This window comes from Mytilus galloprovincialis, chromosome 12 (genome assembly GCF_965363235.1).
Source record: "Mytilus galloprovincialis chromosome 12, xbMytGall1.hap1.1, whole genome shotgun sequence".
In the NCBI taxonomy this organism is placed as follows: domain Eukaryota; kingdom Metazoa; phylum Mollusca; class Bivalvia; order Mytilida; family Mytilidae; genus Mytilus; species Mytilus galloprovincialis.
The window spans coordinates 45,136,596-45,159,102 of NC_134849.1; the positions used below are offsets into that span (position 1 = coordinate 45,136,596).

Below are 22,507 nucleotides of genomic sequence, written 5' to 3' on the forward strand. Positions count from 1 at the left end.
CAGGACGGTTTTGCCTACGGTAACTTTTCTCATCATTTGTTTACTCCTATATCTACAAAGTGCTTTGAACATCTTCAAGGTATATATAGCATCGTAAATATGAGTAACTGTAACAAAAACATTCATTAGAATATAAAATATACGTGTGCATCACATCAACTTGGTAGAAAAAAGTGAAATCGATGGACAATTTTGCTCTCGTAGTACAAAGCAAATAATCTTTTATTGCAAATATTTGCACCAGTTTACAGTTAAATATATACTGTTTCAATATTCTTTTCGTATTTAAGTAGAATATTCGTATTTCCCATAAAAAATATGTTTTCTTTGAGGATCCCAAAATAAATTACTGTACGATCAGTCTAGAACTGACTGTATTCTAGAAGCGATTTCAGATTTTTTGACTGTATGACCAGTCGTGATTTTGAAGAAAAAACAACAGCAATTTGAAGGTATATACGTGTATATGTGATATTATGAACTATCCAGGGAGCTATAACGTGTAATTACTTTCATCAGACAATACAAATATATTTCTGATGAATTTTTTAGACGGCAAAATAATTGTATTTTTGTTCCATCAGTCTTATTTAAAATCAAATGCCTAAAAAGTAATACATGATTCGCTTGTGGACTTTGTAATAGTGTATCGTTAGAGTTATCTGTTTAGCTATTACATTTTTAAAGATTATTTACACCGTCCGCCGTTGACCAATTGATGATAACATAAATCAAGCTTGTCTTTTAAAATAACAAAAAATGGATAAAGACAGCTTTGCGTCGGGGGATAATTCATGTGATATAATTTTGGTAAGTTTACAGAAATAGAAGGTCCATAATGCATTAATCGAGTAAAAATGGAGCAATTTCAGAAAACTTTAATGATTGGTTTAGGAGGTGTTGGAAATACCTGATGGGTGCCCCCATATAATGTAATGTTCAAGTCCGTATCTTATATAAAGTAACCCCATAAAAGATTTTTACTAAAATTCGAAATAGACGGTACACAATACAGTCATTATCATTTATGATAAGGAATCCGAATAAGATTAATTAATAGTTATATCAGTGACGGATTCAAAAAAAGGGGATCCGGCAGTTTGAAACCCTTTTTTAACTATCAATTCATTTGTATGGGAACATATATTTGGAATCCCCTTTTCTCCTGGATTGGACCCCTCTCCATTTAAAAATGACCGGAACCCCCAATGTATATTAAGTGGTTTATGAGGAGATGCGCTTACAAAACCGGCGAAACATATTGTACCGGTCCAACGGACGAACGGAAAGACGGACTTCTTTATCACTATAACCCCCCGCTTGACAAAGTGGTGTACAATTGAGTGTCAAAGAGACAGTTTTCTCGTTTGAATTGTTTTACATTGTCTTATCGGGGCCTTTTATAGCTCACTATGCGGTATGGTCTTTGCTCATTGTTGAAGGTCGTACGGTGACCTATAGTTGTTAATGTCTGTTTCATTTTGGTCTTTTGTGGATAGTTGTCTCGTTGGCAATCATACCACATCTTCTTTTTTATATAGCTCTACATCTTAAACAAAGTGAAGGAACTGTGATCAATTATAGGCTACAGTACAGCCTCGAATGTGTGTAAATACATGCATTTTTATATAACAACTAAATCTGTGTGTTTGTACAATTTTAAGTATTGAAAACTTATATACTAGTATACATCAAACATTCCTCTTATTTTAGCAACATTTAAACATCCTTATACTTAATGTAGTAAGTCGAGTACACCCTATCAAGCTAAAACATGTTTCATAAGTTTTCAGGATCATGTGAATGTATTGAAATATATTTGTGTTATTTAGAAAAATGCCACCTTCTAATGTATCGTAAATAACTTTGAAATCACCACTAGAATACAGTGACATAAAGACTGATCATACAGTTTTAAAATAAACAAGCGAGACTGATCGTACAGTGAGAAATTCAAACAAGTGTAATTTTCTTATTTCTGGCATCAAAGATCTGGTTGAAACTTTTACCACCACTTGAAATATACTTCATTGAGTTAATTAAGTCTGGTTTTTACGTTAATTTGTACACTAAGAGTGTAAAAAGATTGTTTTTAGGTTCGCCAATTGATTTTTCTTAGTGATGCACTTGAAAATCTCTTGATTAAGGCAAAGACACGAATATTGAATGTGCGGAATTTAATTCTAAACCATTTGAGAATATCGATGTCGGCTGAATTAATCATTAAGCAATGTACAGATGATCAACTTACCGTTTCATTCAGTATACCCATCAAATTTAAAATGTGATCCAAAAAGTTCTCGCTTCGAAAATCGCGACTTCCGGATAGCGTACAGAACAGTATCTACACTGTGTTAATGGTACCTATAGTTTTTTAAGTTAAATTTTTTCAGATCGATACACTTCAATATGAAAAAAAGTTTAATTGCAAAACTGTAATTTTTTTCAAGATAATAGGCCAAAAATAGGTAAAAATTTATCATGTTGATGAAAAATGGGAAAATTATCAAAATCACTAATTTTCAAAGGACCGTAATCAAAAAAAGAAGTGCATTATTTTTTCTTCATTAATTATTTTTTTTACTGTCATATATAAACCCAAAAATCAGGTTAAGAAAAAAGTTTTTAATTGTAGAAATTTTTTATCTCCTCAGGTGCTCCGTTGAGGAATTTATGACGAAAAAAAGACTTTTCTGAATTTTATACCTTTCTAATATCTTAAAATATATGATTGTTAAAGTTCTAGAGTTTAGATTTACATTTAGTGATGGCATCAAGGATTTTTATAACCTGTTAGACCGGATTCGTCAAATCGGAAATTAGTACGTCTACATTCCGACATCGGTAAACATTTTACTATCGCCATGGAAAGCAAAGGTCGACCGGCTTCTAAAAATCAGAAGAATTCCCTTGTTACAGCTTATCTTGTTGCTTATAATGTTGCTCAAATTCTAGGGTAAGCACTAGAAAGTTAGCGGCTTTTGACTATAGCTGTAAACGTTTAGAAAGAGGTATTTCGTTGGGTATTTACAGAAATATAAAGTTCCTATCATGTCTGTTGCTAAGCCTACAGGTTTTCCATCCGATTCTCAAAAACCTAGTCATAAAATATCGATAATTAGGGCCGTAAGATGCTATGGTTTCTCAGCTTTAGTTTTCTATGCGATAGGATACATAACGTTCAGAGATTCGATGGTGTGGTCCACAGTGGACAGGTGGATGTGGGGGACTAGCTATTTGTTTATCAAATTTTATCAAAGTAAAGAGGGGGGGATACACCAGTTTTGGAGGTAAATAGCTTACAAAACCACATATAATAATAATGTATCTACCTTTGAGGGGTGGTTTTAAGCTCAGGATTTCAGGGTTGACCCTTTGGGGATCTGGCAATTCTTTTTTTTCGAAATTTTGGGACTTAAGGATTATTTAAATGCGAAACTTCAGGATTTCGTGTTTTAAGCCTTGGTTTTCAGGATCATCACCCCTCCTACCCCCCTCAGTAAAGCTTTGGCAGAAATAGATTATTGATATAATTTCTTTTGTTTATGAGCATGATGAGATTCTTGACTGTGTTAGTCGACTTTATTAAGTGGGTCTCATTGGGGTCTATTAAGCGTGACACAGGTTTGATGAATTTTTTAAATGAAGTCTAGACGGACACAGGAAATTTAAAAAAAATGAGAATTGCTTACATACATACATGTCATAGTGTACAATTGTGACCGTGTAAGTGGGATACAGGCATCTAACAAAACAGATTAAGCAGGATACAGGAAACTGACAAAACAGTTTAAGAGAGATATATATGCCTATGGGAATCTGACAAAACAGTTTAAACTGGATCTGGGATCAGATTAAGCACCCAATGAGACCTCCTTTAAATTAATTACAAACTTTCAAATAACTTTTATTGACACATGATTGATATAATTTCTGATTCCTTTAAAAATATTTTGCAATTCCATAGATACTATAGAAAAAACTTGTTGCATACATTACAACTAATTTTTATACGACCCCAAAAAAATTTTGGGATCGTATAATGGTATGATGTCGTCGTCGTCCGAAGACACATGGGTTTCCGGATAATAACTTTAGTTTAAGTGAATAGATCTTTATGAAATTTTTTCAGAAGGTTCAATACCACAAAATGAAGGTTGGGATCAATTTTGGGGATGATGGTCCCAACCGTTTAGGAATTAGGGGCCCAAAAGGGGCCTAAAACAAGCATTTTTCTAGTTTCAGGATAATAACTTGTGAACAAGTATTTCAATTGCTCTGAAATTATATCACAATGTTTAAAACCACAAGTAGAAGGTTTGGATTCATTTTCAGGGTTATGGGGCCAAAGTTTAGGAATTAAGAGCCAAAAAGGGGCCAAAACAAGCATTTTTCTAGTTTCCAGACAATAACATGTGTGTAATTGTTAGGATCTCTCTGAAATTGTACCACAACGTATCATATAACAAAGGGGAGGCTGGGATTAAGTTTTGGGTTAATTGCCCAAAATATGTAGGATTTAGGGGCCTAAAAAGGGCCAAAAAGAAGCACGTTTCTAGTTTTCAAACAATCATGACGATAACTTGTGTTTAAGTCTATGGATCTCTCTGAAATTGTACTACAAGGTTCAATACTACAAAAGAAAGCATGGGATTGAGTTTGAGGGTTATTGCTCCAATGGGGGTTTCAAAAAGTGGGGGGGGGGGGGTTTGGGGATTTTTTGTTCACCATTTTTAAAGGGATTCCTTTTTTTTTCAAAATTTTTCAAATTTCAAATTTTGAAAAGTTTCAAGAAGAAATATTCAATTGCACAGTATTGTGCAATAGATTTGTTAGATCTTTGACCACATTAATTTTGTGACAAAAACCCATATTATGTAAAAAATTTGATCACAATCCAAATTCAGACAGTATCAAGCTTGAATATTGTGACCAAATTTGCCCCCACTGTTCAGGGTTCGACCACTGGGGGCGTATATAGCTGCGCCCTGCGGAGCACCTGTTTATTTACTTGAAGTAAAAAAAAATATACTTATATTTACTTTACTTATACAAGTGAATTTTATTTTCTTGTATAGGTAAAAAATTCTATAAGTGAAAAAGTCATCTGATCTTCATTTCTTAAGTTCTTAGGATTTCTTTGCTCTAATATAATTTTAATTTGTCTTCCCATTGCAGATGTTTTTACTAATCATTTAAGTGTAATTTCATTGACAATGAAAATCCCATTTGTCTGTTATCTTCAGAACACTGGTCATTTCCAACCCTTAAAGGAGCAATTTTTGAAGGCTTTGCGCAAATACTTAAGATCTTTGCTCAATCAGTTTCTTTGTTGATTTAATGAGATTAAACATTGAACTCTTATCAGAAATTATGAGCTTACCTGGAAAAAATCATTAAAGGCATGATTAAAATTGAGAAAGGATTCATCTCAAATCTTGAGAATTTTGGTGGGCTTGTAATTTTTATACGACCGCAAAAATTGAAATATTTTGGTCGTATATATTGGTATCACATTGGCGTTGTTGTCATTGTCGTCGTCGTTGTCCGAATACTTTTAGTTTTCGCACTATAACTTTAGTAAAAGTGAATAGAAATCTATGAAATTTCAACACGAGGTTTATCATAAACCATTTATGACCACAAAAGGAAGTTTGGGATTGATTTTGGGAGTTTTGGTTCCAACAGTTTAGGAATTTGGGGCCAAAAAAGGGCCCAAAGAAGCATTATTCTTGGTTTTCGCACAATAACTTTAGTATAAGTAAATAGAAATCAATGAAATTCAAACACAAGGTTTATGACCACAAAAGGAAGATTGGGATTGATTTTGGGAGTTGAGGTCTCAACTGTTTTGGAATTAGGGGCCAAAAAGGGGCCCAAATAAGCATTCTTGGTTTTCGCACCATAACTTCAGTTTAGGTAAATAGAAATCTATGAAATTTAAACACAAGGTTTATGACCATAAAAGGAAGGTTGGGTTTGATTTTAGGAGTTTTGGTCCTAACAGTTTAGGAATATGGGACCCAAAGGGTCCAAAATTGAACTTTGTTTGATTTCATAAAAAATTGATTAATTGGGGTTCTTTGATATGCCAAATCTAACTGTGTATGTAGATTCTTAATTTTTGGTCCCGTTTTCAAATTGGTCTACATTAACAATCACTGATTAAGGTCCAAAAGGTCTAAAATTAAACTTAGTTTGATTTTAACAAAAATTGAATCCTTGGGGTTCTTTGATATACTGAATCTAAAAATGTACTTAGATTTTTTATTATTGGCCCAGTTTTCAAGTTGGTCCAAATCGGGGTCCAAAATTAAACTTTGTTTGATTTCATAAAAAATTGATTAATTGGGGTTCTTTGATATGCCAAATCTAACTGTGTATGTAGATTCTTAATTTTTGGTCCCGTTTTCAAATTGGTCTACATTAAGGTCCAAAGGGTCACAATTAAACTAAGTTTGATTTTAACAAAAATTGAATTCTTGGGCTTTTCTGATATGCTGTCAGAATCTAAACATGTGCTTAGATTTTTGATTATGGGCCCAGTTTTCAAGTTGGTTCAAATCGGATCCAAAATTAATATATTAAGTATTGTGCAATAGCAAATATTTTCAATTGCACAGCATTGCGCAATTGCAAGAAATATCTAATTGCACAATATTGTGCAATAGCAAGAAATTTTCAATTTTAAGTTTATTAGACCATATTCATTCTGTCTCAACTATTCAGTCACAATCCAAATTTAGAGCTGAATCCAGCTTGAATGTTGTGTCCATACTTGCCCCAACCGTTCAGGGTTCAACCTCTGCGGTCGTATAAAGCTGTGCCCTGCGGAGCATCTGGTTTTCACTGGTATACATGGTAAGTAAATTTTTGAAAAAATTAGTGGAGATTATTCAAACATTATAATTTACTTATACATGTATAAGTATATTTTTTTTTACTTCTTCAAGTAAATAAAAATAATTTGTACAAGTAGTACCCCTGACTGTTTGTACTAGTTTCATTATGGTTAGTGAAATAGTTAATTCAACCTTTACACATGTTACACCTCTAAAACAAATATCTCAAACTCAATTTATGTCATATTAAAATCCATCCATACCAGACATGCCAGAAGACAATATCTGTATAAAATACTTTTATTACGCAAATATATAAATCACAACTTTTACCCTGGATTTGTGAAGTAAAAATTTTCTGATTATAACCTATAGTCTTTGAATCATCTAAGGTTACTTAGTTACATGACTAACTTTGATACTGTTAATTCTGAAATAAATGTGTGCATTTATCATCATGATCATGTTTATTATTGTTTTTTTTTAAAACATACATGTTAAAGATGGACAAAAATGCAAGATTAATTATTGCAAGTTTAGGATAATAAATGTATAACATATTAGAATACAAGTTCATATTACATTGTATTGCGATACACACCCAATCACATACATTATATAAAAACCTTGCAATAGTTTCTGAATATACATGAGTCTCTACTGTCATCAATTGAAGTTTATTATGTGATAAAAAAATATGTTTATATTAATTTGATTGGCTCTCAATTGCAGATGGAGTGCTTTGGGCATATTATTAATAAATCATCTTGTGAAGAAGGGTACATATGTTGGACTGTATCAAGATGTATCTGTGTTACTCTATATATTCCAAACAGCTGCAGTTTTGGAGGTAAATAGCTTACAAAAACACTATATTGTTAATATTGATGTATCTACCTTAAATAGTATTCATTTGGGAAGAAGATATAACCAATTCTAAAAGGTTTTAGTATCAATTTAAAACCTCAATTATGGTGCAGACACTTGTATTTGTCAGTTGCATGATGACCTCTAATATCTCTTAATATCTTTTTTTTGGTTTTGTTATAACATGTATAAATTCATTTATACTCATGGATACCAATTTCCACAGACTCAGGTACAATTGTATCATCATGAATATATATGATTTTGTGAGTTTGCAAAGCACATAGTCATCATGGTCATACATGAACTTTTGAACTCATTGAAAATTCCACAAAAATTGGTATCCCATGAATAATGATTAATACACAGTAAGGAGATCTGGTATATATGATTGCCAGAGAAACAAACTATCCACTATCATAATCATAGTTCAAATAACATGGGTATAGTAAGCTGAGATTAGCCCGGCCCCTGACATGGAAAATGATTTTATTACAAACAGCCTAATTTATGACAATTTAAATACTGTGGATTTATTGATATTCGTTGGATACTAATTTTCATGGATTTTGTGGGTACAGCCACAGGGGAACCACAAATTTAAATGTTCAACAAATAACAAATTTTGTAAAGAAATGAATGCAGACTTTGCCAAATAGTTATCAAAGGTACCAGGATTATAATTTAGTACGCAAAATAATTTAGTACGCCAAAACCATAAATTAAATATCCCAGAATACATGGAATATATGCAAATTTTCCTCAAACAACAATAATTGGTATCCCCGAATATAAATAAATCCACAATATCCACTTTCTTGACCATAGTTCAAACGATATCTGTTCAGTAAGCCTAGAAGCCTTAGAAGTCCTGACATGGAAAATGTGAAATAATTAATACAAACAGCCTAATTTATAACAATTCAATTAACGAATAACAAAAAAATGTCAGACATTACCAGCAACATATTTATCTTTTAACAGGTACTTAACTGTGCAGTAGGATTTGTTAAATCAAATGTAGTGCTGACTGGTTTCCAAGTGTTCTCTAGAGTTTTCCTCACATGGGGCATAGCTTACAGTGTCCCCTCAGTAAGTTTGTCAGGGTCCAGTTTTCAATTTAAATTATTATTGAGAAATGATGTAAATTTGACTGAAATGAAAAAGAAATTATTACGGTAAATTGAACAGACCAAGGTTAGGGGACAAAAAAATCTCAAGATGGCAATCATATTGATGCTTTAAACTTGAAACTTTAGCTGTTTATCACTAAAATGTGAATAAAATTCCAAAACACAAATAGTTTTTACAAATCAGCATTATTGATGTTATAGGGGAATTTCCTTTCAATGCATGAATTTAATCCCAATTTGGAAAGGTTAATGCATTGAAGTCATGAAATATCAACTTGTACACGAAAGAGACAAATCAGAAACAACAAGAATCAGAGTACAAACAAACAAAAAAAGATATGTTCAGCCACAATAATAAAAATCTCTACAACAATACATCTTATCAAAGAAAACAATAATGAGAAAACAGTAAAGATAATTCTCTATGTAAATATATATATCATATGGGTAAATAGTCCATTTGCCAATTACCGATTTGATTCTGTTATTACACACTTTTTAAACAAATTACTTCCCTTTGTCAGTCGTAGACTGGTTCCATACCGGACAAAATTGGCTATTGCCAATGCAAAGTATGATGAATTGAAAGTGATGTATCGGCGGTTTAACTAATTTTTCATAAAAAAATAATTTTTGATGTCAAAAGAATTTAGATAAACAACAAATTAATGTAATTAAAAGATTTGAAAACCTTAAAGATTACTCACATTACGCACAGGTAAATTTGTTCGTTCTGCTAGCTCTCCATTATAAATGAAAATTAATGTCCCTCATAAGGGAGACAACTGAAAGAGGGATCTCACATTACAGGGTCAATAAAAGGAATTCGCAAATAGCCTATTACTCATAAATAAAACTGCATGGGACATGCTCCAAGTGAAAAAGTATGCAAATCTTTTATATTTATTTGTATATTTATCTTCCTAGACTACAACAAAGCTGATAGAGGTCCAAGAGGAAGATAAACATTCAGTATTTACTAACGGGTCTAAAATAAATTCAACTGGGCATTTCTTTATAATATAAATACTCAATGACAACTGAAGGTCAGCTGAAAACTCTGATTTTACTGTAACATAATGCTGGATAGGAAGTTTTTAAATAAATTTCTGAAAATTTTATTCAAAAAAAAATTGTGACTTAAAATCTTAATTGAAAGTTTTTATTTAACAGGTACAGAATAACATTGGAGTATGTATGTTTTTATCAGCCTGGACATTGACAGAGGTCATTAGATATTCATTCTATCTATTTGCATTAATTGGAGAAGTTCCATACATCATACAGTGGTGCAGGTACACATAATTTAAAAATACCTTTGATAATTTTAGCAATCAACATTCAAACTATTTTCGGCTATTTTTGTGGCCGAGTGGTCTAAGTAGTTACTACTGTAATCACTAGCCAGTTAACACTGAGGTTCAAACCACGCTTGTGCGTGTGCACTCGACTCCAATTTTAATTGACTATGATTGTCAGTTTTTCAATCGAAGGTCTGTGGTTTTCTCTGGACACTCCAGCTTCCTCCGCCAATCAAAACTGGCCTCAACGAAGTAACCTAAATGCGGTGCTTAAAAGTGGCTTTAAACACCAAAAATCAATCAAATCAAAATATTTTCTTGTCAAAGTTCCACACATTATACAGTGGTTAATTTTGGAAAAGTTCCATGTTGTTTACATTTTTTTTCAAGCATACATACTTTTAAAAACTATAATTTTTTGTATCTTCTAGTTTATCCATTAACTGAAATGTTGAAGAGTGACTGATCAATACTATAATTCCTGTGTATGTTTTATTGTGTTTAAAAGCATATCATGAATTATCACTGTTGTTTATAGGTCTCAAGGAGTATTTTTTTAGATATTTAAATAATTGAATTAGTTATTCTTTTTATTACATTGACTTACATGACTTAAAATATTAATGCAGATATTGCATTTTTCCTGAACTAGTTCATATTTTTGTTAAGGGGCCAGCTGAATCCAGCCTCCAGGTGAGGGATTTTTTCACTGTGTTTGAAGCCCCAAGGGTGGTCAGAATGTCAGTCTATTTGAAGCATTTCCCATTGCCAGTCTCAATTTTATTCTTTATACTTCATTTTGATACAATATCATTGACAATATATTGACTATACCTATTGCTATATGAAGTCAGAGGAATGGAAATATAGGCAGATGTGCCAAATTTCCAGCGTTATGGGAGGTTTCGACCTGAACCTTATAAAACTCAATTACTGTGGATTCATTTATTTCTGTGGGTATAAATTTTGTGGATTGAGAAAAACATGCATCAGTGGCGGATCTAGAAATTTTCATAAGAGGGGCCCACTGACTGCCTAAGGGGGGGAGCCCAATTCCACCGCGCTTCAGTGATTCCCCATATAACCAACCAAAATTTTTCTGAAAAAGGGGGGCTCTAAATCCGCCTCTGTACATTTTCTTGGATATTTGATTTTGTGATTTTGTGAAAATCTGGATACAACCTTATAGAAAATTTGTTATTTATTTGAACATTTAAATTCGTGGTTTACCTGTACCCACTATATCCACGAAAATAAGTATCCAACGAATAATAATGAATCCACAGTATTTAGACTTAATACTTAATAAAAAGGCATTCAGAACAATTAAAAATATTTCAACACATGCATACTCATTGAAAACCAAAGAAAAAAGTGTGTATTAACATTTCTGTTTTCTTTTCAGATACACATTTTTTATCATCTTATATCCAGTAGGTGTGACTGTAAGTATATATTTTTTATGAGGGATTTAGATCTGGGATAAACATCAATGAGACAGCAACCCAATGACAAATGTGGTTCATAAGTGTTTCTGGTTTATCGTTTTTTATATAGATTAGACCATTGGTTTTCCAGTTTGAATGGATTTATGATAATGCTTTACTTTTATAAATTGTGACTTGGATAGAGAGTTGTCTCATTGGCACTCATAACACATCTTCCTATATCTATATATAGCTATAGACATGAATGAGGGCAACATATAGTATTCCACAATAGACAAGTGTCTTTACAATATGTGTTGCTGTATTAGTCTATTAAAGATGTAAACAAATTTGAAAGAGAGATCTGCCATTAACAATGAATTCTCCAAATAGCGAAAAACATTTTTATATGTGAACGAGTGAATAGATTCTTGTTAGGATGAAACTACCAAGCTTCCCCCTTTTTGTTCTTTTCATTTGGTTTCCATTGTCCTTCTTGTTCATTATCTCTTACAACAATATTTTTTGAAACTAGTGGGCCAATTACAATCAAATAATCTGCAAGACCAGATTTGGAAATAAATCAACATTGCCAGAATTATCAATAGGAGTAAAAAGGAAAAAGAGAAAATGTAAACAGAATTTTTTTCAAAAATTCATGATGAAAAAAAGTGCATATTTTTGTCTTCAATGTTCAAATTCACATAGATCCAGGTGAGCAACGAAAGTTTAATTTTTACCATATGCATGTTTAGAGCTTTGTTCCATATATGTACTAGAGTACCAAAATGTTCATAAACAAACATACAACAAAAAGCAGTTCAGGAAAAGCACTTGTTTACTTATTTTATGTTTAATTGATGTAGTATTAGTTTACATTCTTATATGACAGTATTTACCTATAGGGGCTTTGATGACTGAGTGACCTTAGTTGAATAGTAGTCCTACTATCATGACTATTGTATCACTAGCTATAGCCTGTCAACACTAAGGGTGTTAGTTCAAATCCCACATGTGGCAGACAGCCAGTTTCCTACTGAAGGTCCTAACTTAGTTCTCTATGGGCACTCTGGCTCCCTTTACCAATAAAAACTGACCGCCATGAAATACCTTATAGTGGTGTTGAACACCAATCAATCAATCAATTTATTAATGATTGTGAATTTTTAATTTCAGGGAGAATTGCTATCAATTTATGGAAGTCTAAATGAGGTGGTTGAGAAAAAGTTGTATTATCTAGAATTACCCAATAGAGCCAACATAGCTTTCAACTTCTACTATTATTTAATATTTACTATGCTGATGTATATACCAAGTAAGTATTATTTGGGGTTCATTAGCGGGGGATTTGGTAGTACCTATTGCCTTCAGCCTGTAAAAATTCTATTTCTAAAACTTTTTATAATTTCTTACTTTAATTTATTAATACATTGTTTGACCTGATCAGGTCAGGTATCAAGAGAAATAATTACTGCAGGTTTATTAATATTCATGGATATTTTTGGGTATGGTTAATATAAACAATGAATTTAAAGGTTCAACCAAATTCAAGTTTTTTATATATATAAAGCTTATATGGGGAATTTGGCAAAATCAAGAAATCAAATATCCATGAAGCTTCAATTATTCTTCTCTTATTTCTGACAAATTTGTTGCCACGAAAATAAATGAATCCAGTTTTTGTACTGATCAGATATTGTAAGGTGAGGAAACATAGAAACAAGTACATTGTACCTATTTTCAAATAATTTTCATTGCATTTTAGCACAAAGGAATTAGGTGACTGCATATTATATCAACTTGTGATACTGTAAACCGGGAAATTTTCGCGTCGTCTTTATTTCGCGATTTGCCAAGTCAATCTAGATTCGCGTTTTTCCGATTTCCCGAAAAAATATCTTTAAATTTTAAAACTGCACATTTGTTTGTGTACCGTTAATTAGTGAACTATATTATACTTGTATGTCGGTAGTAACTTAATCTGATATCAATCAATAAATTGTTTGGACGAGTGAATAGTTTTCATTTGTAAATAAAGATAAAATCTAAATTCATTAGTTGTTTCTTAAGCTATTGTAGTGAAAGATGTATAAATTTCTGATTAAAACTTCCTCACCAAGGCCTCCCTTACTTCTGAAAACGGACAAACCGGCATTTCAAACCACTGCACGCCCGCTGGCTAGTGAAAACACAAAAACAATTAGAAACAAAGAATGACCTTAATTGTAGCGCTTTCAAAGCCGCAGGGATAAACAGTCAGAGCTCTGACATAAACAAGTCAGAATAAGACGACTTCTTCAAGTCAGAAAATGTTTTGAAATTCTGATCTGTACGGGTCAATTTTTGTTTTGCGTAGTTTTCCATCGAGTCCGTCAAACCAGAAGATATTTTGAATTTGCCGCCGATCTAAGACACATACGATCACGTGGTTTTTTGCGAGAGATCACGTGTTTGAGAGTCGTTGTTTTGGGAGTTTCTCGAACGAGAAGTTATTGAAAATATAGTGATTATTTACGTTTTTTTAGTGCAAATCTAGGTCAATGTGGTCATTTTCAGAAGGTAATACATATTACCTCCGTATTTTCTTGGCCATTTTAATATTTTTTGCGTGTGAAGAAGGTCTTTGCAAGTGATTTTGTTGCTGTTTCATGAAGGCGCGTGACCTGTAAATACGGACGCGTGGCCTTTGAGATGACCGGGTATCTGACAATTCTGACTTGTTCAGGTCAGAAAATGTTGTTATGATAATGAACTGTTATTTTCGGGAGACAACTCGTGTTGTCTTAAACAGTATTAACATTAATAACCAGTCACTGCAATTTTAAAAGTAAAATTATTGCTTCGAGCTGAACATCATCACGTGATTTTTCTATTTTTAAACTCAATCATGAATTGACTTCTTAACCTTTCCGAGTTTGCGGCTTATAAATATATTTGTTTTTTCGTTTCTCCCAATGAGAAAAACGATCTTTTGAATATTGATATTAATGAAAATGAAATGAAATCGGAATAATTTTAATAAAGGTAAAGGGAAGGGAGGGTTTAACTAAAGAACCGAAATATTTTTTTATTTTTATTTTAAAAATGATTTTAACTTGAGAACATTATAAAGAGATTCACAAAACGGGTTTTTCAATTATGAACATGGAATATGATATTAAAAACAAATCAAATGAAATGTAGGGTAAGGCTCCAGGGATCACTCTACCTCTGTCATTTGACAATGTTGAACAGTCGAGATCCCTGCTCCCTTAACTCAATTTTTTCTCGCTGTAAAGTATAATGAAATATACCAGGCTACAGTGGCGGATCCAGAGGGGGGGTTCCGGGGGTTGGAACCCCCCCTTTTTTTTGGCCGATCAATGCATTTGAATGGGGACATATAGTTGGAACCCCCCCTTTATCCTGGGTTGGGAACCCCCCCTTTTTAAAATGGCTGGATCCGCCCCTGGGCTAGTCTCTATGGGTCGCCCCACCCCTTGTTATTTGAGAATGATCTTATATCTTGAAAATGGTCGAGATGCCCACCTGTAAACCATATATATTCCTTTTTATAATGTCAAATTGATTTGAATGAAATATACCGGGCTAGTCTCTGGGTTTACCCCCTCCCCTGCCATTTGCGAATGTTCTTATATTTTGTAAACGGTCGAGATCCCCACCCCTAAACTATATATATTCTTGTATGGGAAAATAAAACAAACCCAATGTAATATAGGGGAAGTCCCTTGGGGGGGGGTTCACCCCTACTGTGTGAAAACATGTAAATGGTCAAGATCCGCACCCCTGAACCATATATATATTAGTGTAAGGGACAACTAGACAAATCAAATGAAATAAAGATAAAGTCCCTTGGGGTCACCCCACCCCCTCATGTTTGAAAACTTGTAAACGGTTGAGATCCCCACCCCTTAAGCCTATATATTATTATATGGGACAATACAACGAATCAAATGAAATAAAGGGAAAGTCCATGGGGGTCATCCCCATCCCCCTTTTTGAAATGGTTTGAATCACCACCCCTAAACCATATAATATTCCTGTTCGTCATTTCAAGAAGATTTGAATGACATACAGGGTCAATCCCTAATTATATGGCATATATGTTTTCCTATGAAGTTACACATCTATAATTCTTACCCCAGATGCTTAGCCACATAAAGCATTAACCTTTTATTTGAAATATAGATAGTCTTTGTTTCTACAGAAGTGAGAAGAACATTGGAAGTCAGTATGTTCTGACCTATAAAAGTCTGAATGTTCTGACTTATGAAAGTCTGAATGTTCTGACTTATTATGAAAGTCTGAATGTTCTGACTTTAATTTAATAAGGCCAGAAAGACTCAGAATGAGCTGAAGATAATGACTTGTTTTTAATGTTTAGAGTATTTAAGAATATGAATGCTCTTGTCATGCTAGTACCATAAGAAACCCTGACAAGATTTTGTTCCCAAAAAAATATATATTAAGAATAACAAGTGTACAATTGAACATAAATTACAAAGTTATAAATGTTGCTAAAAAAATATATTTAAAAAACACCCAATAGATAGTTGTAGTGAAAATATTATGTATTTATATGTACCACTTCTTGAAGGACAACAAAGTCACCAAACTTAGTCTGATTTTCTAAGTATGTTCTTCTCAAATTTTTTTTTACAGAACATGATTTGACCTGTTTAAGTCAGTTTACAGAAAAAAAATCCGATCAAACTAGGTTTCTTCATCTTAGCCCCACCCTTTTTCTCCTTATCTGAATCGACTACTGTTGGGATAATTAATTTTTTTTTTAAGAAACAATTCAGTCAAATGGTTTTTAGAATAATGTTTTTTACAACCAAAAGTTCTATATGTTAACTTTACAGAAAAAAAGTCATGAAAATACAGAAATAAAATAAATTTTTAAGATACAAATTTGATGAAATTTGTTAAAAAAAAATACATTTGAATATAAAATATACCAAATACATTTTTTTTTATAGTCCTCAATATTATGACTTGAGGGGACCATATTTCATCAGTCTTTTATCTGGTTTGTCATACATTTTAAAATCAATATGAAAATCCTAGACTTAAAAGTTGACATAAGTACTCTTTGAAGTCAGAACATGATTTGACCTGTTAAAGTCAGTTTACAGAGAAAATTAAATCCAATCAAAACTAGGTCTTCTTCTTCTAAGCCCCTCCCCCTTTTTCTCCTTATCTGAATCTGCTACTGTTGGGATAATTAATTTTTTTTAAGAAACAATTCAGTCAAATGGTTTTTAGAATAATGTTTTTTACAACCAAAAGTTCTATATGTTAACTTAACAGAAAAAAAGTGATGAAAATACAGAAATAAAATAAATTTTTAAGATTTAAATTTGATGAAATTTGTTTAAAAAAATACATTTGAATATAAAATATACCAAATACATTTTTTTTATAGTCCTCAATATTGTGACTTGAGGGGACCATATTTCATCAGTCTTTTATCTGGTTTGTCATACATTTTAAAATCAATATGGACATAAGTTTAGTTTTGACTGACTCTTTGAAGTCAGAACATGATTTGACCTGTTAAAGTCAGTTTACAGAGAAAATTAAATCCAATCAAAACTAGGTCTTCTTATTCTAAGCCCCTCCCCCCTTTTTTTCCCTTTTATCTGAATCTGCTACTGTTGAGTTAATTAATTGATAAGTTTATTAGAAACAATTCAGTCAAATGGTTTAAAATAATATATTTTACAACCAATACAGAAATATAATAAAATTTAAAGATGATTTGATGAAATTTGTAAACAAAATACATTTGAATATAAAATATTAGTTCTCATCATTGTGACTTTATTATTGGGTGTCTTTTATCTGATTTTCCCATAGGTTCTTAAATGCATATATTTATGACAATGCCAGACTTAACAGTTGTAATAATAAGTTAAAGTGAAGTTTTTGACTGACTCTTTGAAGTCAGAACATAATTTGACCAGTTTAAAACAAAATACATTTAAATATTGAATAATCAATATGCAAAATAAACTTTTTTATAGTCCTCATTAATTATTGCGCTGTATGGGGACCTTATTTCCTCTGTCTTTTATCTGGCTTTTCCGTACATTTTTAAATTAATATGAAAAAACTAGACTTAAAAGTTGAAATAAGTTTAGATGGGACTGACTTTTTGAAGTCAGAACACGATTTGACATGTTAAAGTCAGTTGACAAGAAAAAAATGTCCTATCAAAGCTAGGTGTTCTTCCTCTAATCCCCCTCCCCACTAAATATCAATCTGCTACTGTTGAGTTAATTAATTACTGATTTTTTTTAGAAACAATTCAGTCAAATGGTTATTAAAATATAAAAAAAATTTGCAACCACATGTTCCATGTGTTAACTTAACAGAAAAGAAAAGTCATGAAAATACAGAAATAATACAATATTTTTTTTTTTAGATAATTTGATGAAAATCTCAAAAAAACAAAATGCATTTGAATATTCAATATATCAAATAAAAATGTTCCATATAATTTAAATCAATATGAAAATCCTGGACTTAAAAGTTGAAATAAGTTTAGTTTTGACAGACTCTTAAAAGTCAGAACATGATTTGACCTGTTAAAGTCAGTTTACAGAGAAAAAAAATCCAATCAAACTAGGTTTCTTCATCTTAGCCCCCCCCCCCCCTTTTCCCCTTATTTGAATCTGCTACTGTTGAGTTAAAAAAAATAATTAAGAAACAATTCAGTCAAATGGCTTTTAGAATAATGTTTTTTACAACCAAAAGTTCTATTTGTTAACTTAACAGAAAAAAAGTCATGAAAATACGGAAATAGAATAAACTTTTAAGATATTAATTTGATGAAATTTGTTAACAAAATACATTTGAATATAAAATATACCAAATACATTTTTGTATAGTCCTCATTATTGTGACTTAAGGGGACCTTATTTCATCAGTCTTTTATCTGGTTTCCCATACATTTTAAAATCAATATGAAAATCCTAGACTTAAAAGTTGAAATAAGTTTAGTTTTGACTGACTCTTTGAAGTCAGAACATGATTTGACCTGTTAAAGTCAGTTTACAGAGAAAATTAAATCCAATCAAAACTAGGTCTTCTTCTTCTAAGCCCCCCCCCCCTCTCTTCCCCTTTTTCCCTTATCTGAATCTGCTACTGTTGAGTTAATTAATTGATAGGTTTATTAGAAACAATTCAGTCAAATGGTTTAAAATAATATATTTTAAAACCAAAAGTTCCACGTGTTAACTTAACAGAAAAGAAAGGTCATGAAAATACAAAAATATAATAAAATTTAAAGATGATTTGATGAAATTTGTAAACAAAATTTATTTGAATGTAAAATATACCAAACACATTTTTTTATAGTCCTCATTATTGTGACTTTATTATTGGGTGTCTTTTATCTGAATTTCCCATACATTCTTAAAGCATATGACAATGCCAGACTAAAAAGTTGTAATGATTAGCTAAAGTGAAGTTTTTGACTGACTCTTTGAAGTCAGAACATAATTTGACCGGTTTAAAACAAAATACATTTAAATATATTGAATATGCAAAATAAACTTTTTTATAGTCCTCATTATTGCGCCGTATGGGGACCTTATTTCCTCTGTCTTTTATCTGGCTTTTCCGTACATTTTTAAATCAATATGAAAAAACTAGACTTAAAAGTTGAAATAAGTTTAGTAGGGACTGACTCTTTGAAGTCAGAACACGATTTGACCTGTTAATAAGTCAGTTGACAGAGAAAAAAAAATGTCCAACCAAAACTAAGTCTTCTTCCTTTAAGCCCCCTCCATATCTGAATCTGCTACTGTTGAGTTAATTAATTCATAATTATTTTTAAGAAACAATTCAGTCAAATGGTTTTTAAAATAATGTTTTTTAAAACCGAAAGTTCCAAATGTTAATTTAACAGAAAAAAAGTCATGAAAATACAGAAATATAATAAAATTTTAAAATAATTTGGAGAAATTTGTTAACAAAATACATTTGAATATTAAATAATAGTATACCAAATACACTTTTTTATAGTCTACGTTTTTGTGACTTTATTATTGGGTGTCTTTTATCTGAGTTTCTTATACATTCTGAAATGCATATGACAATCCCAGACTTAAAGTTGCAATACTTGATTAAAGTATAGTTTTTTACTGACTCCTTGAAGTCAGAACATAATGTGACTTGTTCAAGTCAGTTTGCACAACAGGATTTACCTCAATGAAATATTAAGATACAATGTGTCAAAAATATACCAAATTATCTTTTATATATATAATTCTTATAATTGTGACTTAATTTTTTGTGATTTTTTTTCCTACTTGTATCCATACATTCTAAGTTAACAGTCACATCACAATCATGATAATGCACGACTTTTACAGAACTTTGCAAGCCATTTAGTTTTTGACAGACTCTTTTAAGTCAGAACATGATTTGACCTGTTTTAGTCAATTTGTCCGAACATGCCCATTTGACCTGTTTAAGTCAATTTGTCTGAACATGATTTGACCTGTTCAAGTCAGATTGCAGAACAAATTTTCCAATTAAAGCTAGGTGTACTTCCTTTAAGCCCTGCTTCTGAATCTGCCATTTTTGAATTTATTTGATAAATGTTTAGAAACAATTAAGTCAAATGGTTATTTATTTTAGGGGATCTTACATGTATTTCTTATGTCTGACGTTCCCATACTTTCATTTAATATCATATGTCAGTGCCCCACTCTAAAAATTTCAATAAATTTAGTTTTGGGCTGACTGTTATAAGTCAAAACATGATTTGACCTGTTTAAAAGAAAATGCATTTAAATATTGAATATACCAAATATTTTTTTTTATTGTCCTCATTGTGACTTTAGGGGACCTTTAATATTTTCTCTGTCCTATATCTGGCTTTCCCATACATTTTTAAATCAATATGACAGTACAAGACATAAAGGTTGAAATAAGTTTAGTTTTGACTGACTCTTTCAAGTCAGAACATAGTGTGACTTGTTTGAGTCAGTTTGCACAACAGTATTTACCTCAATGAAATATTAAAATAATAAATGTTTTGCTCTTGATAAATTTAGCTAAAAGTGGATGAAAATAGATCCCTTATTTTTTCCTTGCAAGATTTGAAGTATTGTCATGGTACTAGTAAATGTATCCAATATTGTATTTTGTAAATCTTTTGATATTGACAGAAAATTGTATGATCCATTTTTCTGCTTTGGTTTTTGTTTGTATTAATTTTGAAATGATCGAATTTGATGAGATAAATATATTATGTTAAGATTCTGGAAAGAAAAAGGTATGACGAGCCCCACTTTTTAAACTCTTTGATTCGAAACTAGTAATCACTATATTTTATGGAGATTGATAACAAAGTGGTAGTAATGACTGCTTCAAGTCAGAACAAAAATGACCTCTCTAAGTCAAAATGTATTAAAAAGGGACATAAATCTTATTAGAATATGAAGATATTAAGTCACAATATTTTATGCAAAAGCTGACCTGTGGAAGTCATTTTATGATAAATTAAAGTCTGACATAAACTGACCTGTACAAGTCATATTCTGTTGAGTGCAAGAAGGGAGACAACACTTGCATCAAATTATATCTGACCTATGGAAGTCATTTTATTCTGACTTGTTTATGTCAGAGCTCTGACTGATAAAAGATAATAAATAAATCCTTTGATCTATGTGACAGCTACAATGTGTTAATCGGTATTTAATGATTTACAGGTGTACTTTACCTAACTGTAATGTGTGTTGTTTTTATAACAATTTTATCAGTGTCGGAATTAGACATGAGATAATTTTTAATCCATTTGTCATTATTATTAATAAATATTTTATTACCAAATGTCTTTGTATATAAACTTTTAGAATCGAAGGTAAAGTAGTGTCCATTAAAAATTTGTTGGTATACCTTTGTCGTCGACATATACTTTTTTCCGATCATGTGCTTTGAGTAGATTGTTCATGACTATACTTCGATATAGGTAGGAAACACATCTTTTCCAGTTAAATATTCGCGGTAGTTTTATTTTCCCATACCAACTGCTACCGCGAAAATAGCGAAAATAAAACTACCGCGAAAATTTCCCAGTTTACAGTATCTGTACCAGATTCAATACAAGCAATACTTATTTCTTGAATAGATTTCTCAGGTTTTATTTAATATTATATTTTTTTTTTACTTTTTCAGTTTTTCCACAGTTGTATTTCCACATGGTAGCACAGAGGAAGAAAGTCATTGGTGGAAGAACAAAATCAGACTAAATTGTTTTATATGACTTTGTAACATTTGAAACATCACCATTTTTTTAAATTTCATATAAAAGATTTATTTATAGTTTTAATTCATCATTTTTATATGACAAAGAAACTATAATCAGTATTAAAATTGATCAAGTCAATCTCTGCACTGCATGTTTATACTATACATTTGTATTTGACTAGAATGTCATCTATATAAAATTATGTGGTATGATTGCCAATGAGACAAAGTCCATCAAAGTTCAAATGAAGTGGATGTAAGCAATTATTGGCCTCCATATGCCCTTTTAAAGGGATAATTCGCGATTTTTCACTTTTCATCTTATTATGTTCATAATACCATAAAAAACATATTCATCAAGTTTTATTTTGATATGAAAAGTAATAAAGAAGAAAATTGGGAATTATTAATTTTATTTCTTCAAACTTACTGACTTATGTGACGTAGTTTAAGTCTTTTTGCATGCCGGGAGTGAAATTAATATCATTTAAGTCTTGTTCGTTAACCATCTAACAACGCTATTTAAAGCGCATCGACGACTTTTGGTGTAGCTATTAACCAAAGAAAAGTAAGTGATAGCCATGCAACTTTTAAAATTAGAGTGTAGGATTTATGTGTGGATTTTTTTATACGAATTTTAGTAATTAAAGTAAATAATACAATAGAACATT

General features: G+C 31.4%; 1 protein-coding gene across 1 annotated transcript; it reads left to right on the forward strand.

Moving 5' to 3' along the window:
• The first annotated feature begins 2,816 nt into the window (after positions 1-2,816).
• LOC143053920 (very-long-chain (3R)-3-hydroxyacyl-CoA dehydratase 2-like) lies at positions 2,817-21,975 on the forward strand. Its single transcript, XM_076226721.1, has 7 exons — positions 2,817-2,956; positions 7,575-7,692; positions 8,694-8,801; positions 10,016-10,137; positions 11,549-11,588; positions 12,747-12,885; positions 21,765-21,975. Exons 1-7 carry the CDS (start codon positions 2,865-2,867, stop codon positions 21,836-21,838), a joined length of 693 nt encoding a protein of 230 aa, XP_076082836.1. The 5' UTR covers positions 2,817-2,864; the 3' UTR covers positions 21,839-21,975.
• The last annotated feature ends 532 nt before the right edge of the window (positions 21,976-22,507 follow it).